We start from the raw sequence: 8,297 nt of genomic DNA, 5'->3' as shown, positions 1-8,297 counted from the left end.
TTTTTACCTTTCTTTCACTCCCTCATTTTCACATTACTCAATAGTTTTTGTAGCTGCATTATATGACAACAGAACACAGATCAAATACTGTTGTGTCGAATATGAGCATCAGTTTGCATGAAATGACTGCGTTTTAAAATAAGTCATGCATTATTCAAAAGGACTTAATGCATGTCTTGATGCATATCAGGGTCCATCAGAATTTTATGAATGAATATGTGGCACGCACCACGTTTCGTCCTCTCAGGGGTTCGCAATCGATTCAGCGCGCGCAGCTTCACTACAGTAACATCTGTTCCAATCGGCATTTCAGTTGGATATGGATAAAAGAATAACAATTCATATGAAACTCTCACAGAAAACTCTTTTTTCTTTGCATGTCGTTTAGAGCAGCTCCCCAAACGCGGAATGGTACGGCCCGTTTCATTCATAAAATTCAGGCGGACTATAAATAGGAGCTCGCGGAGCTGAGTGTCACTGACCAGGTTTATAAACCTGGAGAGAGCGACTGCAACATCACGAAGCGAGGGATTCGGACCAGAAGAGCTGGAATCCAGTCAATATTTGTGTCTGTTTGTGCTGGAGAAATGTTCCTGAGCAAAGCTAATTCTGATCCGGATTCCTCGTCCTCTTCTGGCGGGGACGCGCGCGCGCACAGACCGATGGACAGCAGCAGCACACAGGTATGATGCTTTCACTTTCATCCATACATCATAATAACATCCACGCCATGATCGATGCATGTGCTTTAATATCTAATACATAATACAAATGCATTCTTGGAGACTATATTGTTTCTTATTCAAACATTTAGGCTATTAATCTGAAATGTTATTAAATATTTATATATTTTGAATAGGCTAGCACACTATTGCAATGTTGGTGCTTCATCTGTTTATCAGATGTTGAATGTGATGTTGTGTCGCGCATCCTTTACAATGCAGTGAAACATCGTAAAGCATTGTAAAAATGCAGCTGTTCATTGAGAAAAATAAATCCAGCGAGGAGAGCCCACAGCAGCTCTGCGTAAGCATTGACGTCAGAGACAATGCAAAAGTTAAATATTGATCAGGAGGCTATTTTTAGATGTTCGAGTGTATTTAAAGAAAGAGTCACAAGTGTAAACTTTAAAAAGAAAAAAAAAAGTCATGCATTAATAAGAGACCTGGTATAAATAAGTGTTGTGTTTATGGCGCTATAACGATATATTTCCGTCGCATCATCGCAGGGCTCGTGCGTGGATGCTGAGTCTCCGGGCTCGTTCGTTCCGACGGTCACCGCGATCTCCAGCACGCCAGACCTGCAGTGGATGGTCCAGCCCACGGTCATCACGTCTGGGTCTCCGTCTCTGGGAAGAGCCGAAAGCAACGAGCCGGCAAAGAGCAAGGTCGCTGGGAACAAGGGGAAATGCGCTGGCAGAAAGAGCAAGAGCGAGCAGGTATTTCTGCGTTCACTGCATGTCTGGCACGCGTGCTGATCTGTGACTGTGAAGCATGTGCCTGCATGGGATTGATGGGGATGCAGCTCTAGCTCTGGCATGTTGCCTAGACCAGCAGCATCCAATTTATATTCAGGTCACAGCGAGTCTGCAACAATAGACTATTTTTAGACGCATTGCAGAGAAACACGCTTTTGCCATTGCGTGAATAATTGGCGATAGAAGTCAGGCATTTTAGCGAGGCGCGCACTGATTCTTCGAGATGACAAGTGCAATTCATCTTGCTTTGACTAGCTCTCTCCGGAGGAAGAGGAGAAGAAGAGGATCAGGAGAGAGAGGAATAAAATGGCTGCAGCGAAGTGTCGCAATAGACGGAGAGAACTCACCGACACCCTGCAGGCAGTGAGTACAGACATCACAACATCAGCTTTAACAGCTACAGTTCATTCAAAAACATGAACACTCTTCTGTCTGTTTACTCACCCACTATTGACTAAATGAACCCATGATACGACGTTGTTTTGCGCCATCCCAGTTAACAAAATGTTACATTGTAGGCCTAATGTTGCCATTCTGAATGTTCTCCGAACGTTCGAAACTTAATTTTTGTGTGTGTGTGTGTGTGTGTGTGTGTGTGTGTGTGTGCAAACATTCTGGGAACGTTACTTTAGAATGTTCTGAAACGGTTAACATCTAGCAAATTACAGATAATAAACCTTCCATACTATGTATAAATAATGTTTTAGTGCCTTTACGTTTTGAGAACACCCTGATGAATTTGAATGAACATCTATTAATGTTACTGGAAGAACGTTTGTTCATAACTCTGCGGGAAACTTGCCAGAACATTAAAGTTCATGAGAACGTTCCCTGTTAGATGTGATTGTCAAAGGCTTATGAAGACATAGCCTATGATGTACACACCAAGAACTGACCCAAATTTAAAGGTTAATATTAAATTCAAAATAATGATTGTTTTCAGACATTCGCTCAGACAAACAGATAAACTCTTGTCATTGGTAGAGTCTCAGATGTCGTGTGGTTTAGGATACAGCTTATCCACCTTTATTTTTTAACGTAAGTAAGAGCTTAACTTAATGTGTGAGGCATCCGGTGTCGTCCGCTTACAAAAAAGATTGCTATGCTGCTTGATATTGCAAATTCTAAAGGTGCGGTCATATTTACCATTGTTCAGAGATTGTTTCTTCCAGTTATTTCAATAGACATCCACATGGTCAAGATTTTCACATGTGGGCAAACGTTTCCCCATGCAGGCTTTGCATCAGGGTTCGAGTTGGTCACACTAATTTACTCCGTTGATCAACTGAAAGCTGTTTGGTTTGAAAGTAACTTCTGTTCTGTGCGAGCAATGCTTTATACATCGCCACACTATTGACAATGGACCCTTTTTGAAACGCAAATGGGAACGCAAAATTATATTTGCTGTCGTCTCCCATTCACCACTAGACGTTTACCCAACTATGACGAGTTCACCTTCTGAGAAAGCGAAATGTAAAAAGATTCCAGAGACGATGGACCTTTTTGCCCACCTAATTGTGCTGACAATTCGTTAATGTGAACACCCCTTAAATGTTAATAGTCCCCCCCACCAAAAAAAAAAAAAAATCATCAATTACTCACACATGTTGTTCCAAGTCCATACTAATGATAATTTTTTTTACATTTATTTACTTACTTAAACCTACTTTTAGAATTTAAATTTGGTCACGGAAGCTCAAGCATAAGAACCAATGAAGTTCATTCTCGAACTAAGCTTTGGCAAAAACCAATGTTTGTTCTTGTGTGTCTGGTTGAGCTTTTGTTTATGTTCGCTGATCAATGTTTATATGTCAATAAAAGCCTAAATTAAATCTGTTCATAATATAAAGTGATTGTGTCTCTTCTGAAGACTTGGATTAAACTGCTTGATTCATAAAGATTTATTTTACGATCTCTTTATGAACGTTTTGAAGCATCAGAGTTTTGGGTGAACAGACTTTCAATCTCTCAGATTTCATTAACATCTTCATTTGTGTTCCAAAGATGAATGAAGTCTTACAGGTTTGGAATGACATGATGGTTAATAATTGATGACAGAATTAACATTTTTGAGTGATTTTAAAGATCACTTTATGCCATAAATGTTTGGAATAACATGTTCATTCATGTTCTGAAAGATACACGAAAGTCTTTTGGAATGACATTAGGGTTTCTTAATTGAGTGAACTATTTATTTAAGCCATAAAGGTTTGGAACAACATGAGGGCGAGTGAATTATTTTTGGGTGAACAGCTCCTTTAAATCTGTCTGTTTGTGGAATAACCCAGTTTTGTTTTCTCCAGGAAACAGACAAGCTGGAAGAGGACAAAGCGGCCCTCCAGACTGAAATCGAGAACCTCCTGAAGGAAAAGGAGAGGCTTGAATACGTTCTCGCCACTCATAAACCTCTTTGCCAACTACCTGAAGAGCTGGACTGCCTGTTTCCAGACTCGCCTCAGCCACTTCCAACTCCCGAAACGGCCAGCAAACTCCCAGAGGATAGTCCGCAAGACGCCTCTTCCCTGCAGGACTTGGAGATCCCGACAGTGCCGTCCACCGCTATTTCTGGGAACTCCAACATCTTGTTGTGCTCCAGTGCCGAGGTCAGTTTGTGTGACCTCGAACCCTCTCTGGACGTCAGGGATGAGTTCCTCTCCTCCGTCGACGAGGACCGGGTCTCGGCTCGCTCCGTCCCCGACATTGACCTGACCGGCTCGCTGGGCATCACAGACTGGGAAACCCTGTACAAGTCTGTGGCCAATGACCTCGAACCTTTGAGCACCCCTGTGGTGAGCACTTCCACACCTTCTTGCAGCAACTATCTGTCTGTATTCACCTTCGCCTGCCCTGAGCTGGACTCCCTGGCCGAGGGACTGGATGGCTGCAAAGGTGGCGTGACCAAAGCAGAGTCTGGCGTCGATATTCTCAACTCTCCAACCCTTCTTGCCTTATAAATGCAAGTGTAGATGATGTAATGTCACGATATTGTTCTTAATATCTATTGGATATCGCAGTGTTATGACGTCCAGATGTGTGATGTTGGTGTGAAGCCTATGGAAGTTTGTTTCCGCCACGGAATAAAAGATTAAAAAGGTAATTGCGACTTTTTATCAGGGTTGCAGGGTCTGCACAACAAAACCTGCCCAACTGCAAATCAAATCTAGCCCAATCATGGCCAAAACAAGTGCCCAATCATGGCCAAAACAAGCGCCCAATCATGTTCCAGGGGGGTTTCCCCGGTGAAATTCACTTCAACCCTCGGTCTACAAAAACTGGGCGGCAACAGTGTAAAAGTAGCCCACAATTCTGACACTTTTTTACTCACAATTGCAAGTTTACATCTTGCAATGCTTTCAAATTGTGAAATATAAACTCGCAATTTTGAGAAATACAGTAAAGTGACAATTGCAAGTTATAAACCCGCAATTGGGAATCATACGGTCTTAATTTGCGTAAATATAAACTCACAATTCTGAAAAAGAAAAAATGACCTTAAAATTCTGACTTTATAACTTAAGTTATTAAGTGGGTTTATATCTTGCGATTCTGACTTTATATAACACGCAATTGCAAATTTATATCTCACAATTTTGAGAAATAAAGTCAGTTGCATGTTATAAAATCAGAATTGCGATTTATAAAGTCAGAATTTTGAGTTTATATCTTGCAATTCTGTCTTTATTTCGCAATTCAGAAATGTTTACTCACAACTGTGAGTTAAGTCATCAATTCTGAGAAGAAAAGTCACTTTAAAATTCTGACTTTATAACTTGCAATTGCGGGTTTATATCTTGCGATATAGACTTTATATAACACTCAATTGCGACTTTATATCTCACAATTCTGAGAAATAAAGTCAATTATGAGTTATAAAAGTCAGAATTGTGAGTTTATATCTTGCAATTTAGACGTTAGTACTCACAACTGTGAGTTTGTTTCTCAGTTCTGAGAAGAAAAGTCCGACTTGCGAAATGTAAACTCACAATTGTGAGATAAAAAAATCAAAATTAGTTTTTTTTTTATTCTGTTGGGGAAACACGCTTCCATTAAAGCCAGCTGTTCCATGTAAAATGTGAGGGTCGGGGTATTACTTTCTTCCAGATACATTTGATGTAGCCCAAATACAAGAGCATGGACAATTATCTTATTCGAGCAGATATGAACTATGTTCTGGTTTGAAAAGCATGCACAAGATATCATGAATATATATATAAATATATATAACATATATAGTATATATGTATCAGTTCCATATATGTTTGATCTGGTGCTAAGTTCTGTGGAATTGACTGCAGTTTTGTGTTTGTTTTCTATGGCAATAGATTATCGACTTGTGTTGTGCTTTAATATACAGTCATCAGAGTTATCACATACCTCAGTGTCATCATTCGACTGTGTTTCACATTGTTCTTAAATGTTTAGAGTTTTCCATGAAAACATCCAGTGCTATATCGATGGAGATGTATTTTATGATAATTTATTTTTCTACATTTTAAATTTGACTTCTTTGTCAAATGAAAAGAACAGAAAGAGCATTGATTGCTGAATAAATATTCACGATATACAATCATGCACTGGTGTTCTTGTGTCCTTTGTTTCTGAATAAATTGCTGATAGAAAGTACAGCTTCATATTTGACATGTGAAGAGTTCATTTGCAAATACAAATTAATACATTTTCATAAATCGTGTTTTTTTTTTATTGTGCATATTTCAAGTAATATCAATCAAACTGCAGTTGGATTGTTTTTAATAACTTACAAAATTTAAGTTAATTGAAAGTCTGTTTTTTATATATTAAAAGTTTGTTTTTTAACAAAAGCAGATAACTCCTATCCATTTCAGAGTGAAACAAAACCAAGTAATTGCTTTTTAATTTCATTTAAGTGCAATATTTAAAGAGCAGTAAAAATAGCCCATTAATTAGCTAAATTAAACATGACAGAATTTTCCCTCACCACTGTAAGTAACTGATTAGCAAGGTTGCAGAAAATGTTTAAGCTTTTATTTTCCTTTTACGTCCCGGAGAAGATATTATGGGTTCATCAAGTTCGCCTAAATTATCCATCCTCGATCACTCTTAGTCAGCTTTGACGAAACTCCTCTCAGCTAGTGCGTCTTTCCGAAGTGACCAGCAGCCTTGTCACCTGACCTGAATACTGCGCGCTGACTCGCTAAAACTGACTTATTGGGTTGTGTTCTCAAACAACAAAGGTGCTTGTCTAGCCTGGTTAAAACCAGACCATTCTCAGTAGTAATTGAGTTATGGTCTGGCAAAGCTTCATTAATAACTCATTTCCAAAGGGGCGTCACCAACGGACGTCGCTCAAATGCCTCTGGGCACAATTGGATAGACTTAAAACCAATCACAGCGATCGTCATCGTGTAAAGCCATATGCTGCGTCCCAATTCGCCTAAGTTACACTACGCCATAAAAGTATGTACTCTTTTTGTGAAGAAAAGGTATTTACTTTTGAATGTGTAGCAAAAAAAGTAGGCAAGCTTTAGGACACACTACTTCGTCATCTTTATCGGACGGATCTGTCGCGTGCGTCCTGTCACGTAAACTGCCCTGTCAATCATCTTGTCACAGTTAAAATCCTCTATTAAATCTAATTTAATTTCCTACTGTTTCGGAGAGAAATGTAGCAGCACGTTCATCTGCCAGTGGGTCTTTCATGGAGACTGTCCTCATGTGTTTGCAATTTGAATATGCATTTAAAAGTTGCTGCGTTTCACCAACGGACGTCGCTCAAATGCCTCTGGGCGCAATTGGATAGACCTAAAACCAATCAAAGCGATCGTCATCGTGTAAAGCCCGCCCCAACGTTTCTGATTGGGGCCGCGATTTCGAGGGATTAGAAATGGGCTTGAATGAGCTCTTTGCCAGACTACTTGCAGAGCAAATCTAAATTTGCCGTAAGTTGTCTGGGTTTTCCCAGGCTAGTGCTTGTCGGTTTCTGCTGTAAAACGTGAACCCTTGATGCTATGACAGAGGACATTATCAGCTTTTGTGACAATACGTGTTTAGGGTTCAGAACGTGCTGTATGTGGAGAATAACGTTTTTGTTTGTTTTTTACGTGACATTTATTGTTTTTATTGCAAATTAACTCTTCAATTTTCATACAGCTTAATCCCCTAACGTTGATTTCCCTACAATAACAGACCTATGTGTAAAACTCTTGGACGTGTTTTAAAGGGTCTATGCCACAAACTTTACATACTTCACATACTTTTGAAAATCCAACGTTTAGTTGATCCAAATCCAACATAGAGTGCTCATTGTCACAGATGTAAACACGACAGCTTGCTTTTTCCATAAGGGGGTTTGGCATCACGGCATCTTTAACCGTTAAAGAACGCGACACACACGTCTGTGTCAGATGACGACCTCGAAAATCCTGAAGTGTTTACAATTTTGTGTTGCTGTTTGCATCAGATGTTCAGCCAGCGGACCGTGTTCAGACTACAGTCACCCTTACACCAACATGTTCAGTTACAGTTTGCGGGATTATCTTATTTCAGTGCGCTTTTATTTGATATGATTGACGGTATTATCCAACAAATATAGCTACAAACCATGGGTCCAAGCACCAATGGCTCATGTGGACGATTACAATGGAAATTAATATTTTCAAATATAATGTGGTTTTTACAGCAAAGTCTGTCTTGAATGTTCACTGATAGTTAGAGTTAGATGAATCAGGCTCAGCAATAAATAACCGGTGTGCAAAGAGACAAATGACTTCATAATAGATGCGATTAAAAGAAAGGCGGTGTATGTGGACTCATGCTAAACACTTACATTTAGAAAAATTGC

The 8,297-nt window shown here is 39.6% G+C and overlaps 1 protein-coding gene across 1 annotated transcript; it reads left to right on the top strand.

The window, feature by feature from the left end:
* Nucleotides 1-497: 497 nt before the first annotated feature.
* fosaa (v-fos FBJ murine osteosarcoma viral oncogene homolog Aa) lies at nt 498-6,043 on the top strand. Its single transcript, XM_082142244.1, has 4 exons — nt 498-683; nt 1,229-1,438; nt 1,733-1,840; nt 3,781-6,043. Exons 1-4 carry the CDS (start codon nt 588-590, stop codon nt 4,429-4,431), a joined length of 1,065 nt encoding a protein of 354 aa, XP_081998370.1. The 5' UTR covers nt 498-587; the 3' UTR covers nt 4,432-6,043.
* The last annotated feature ends 2,254 nt before the right edge of the window (nt 6,044-8,297 follow it).

Source organism: Leuciscus leuciscus (assembly GCF_965113295.1).
Source record: "Leuciscus leuciscus genome assembly, chromosome: 17".
Classification (NCBI taxonomy): Eukaryota; Metazoa; Chordata; class Actinopteri; order Cypriniformes; family Leuciscidae; genus Leuciscus; species Leuciscus leuciscus.
This window is presented reverse-complemented; position numbering and strand designations above follow the sequence as displayed.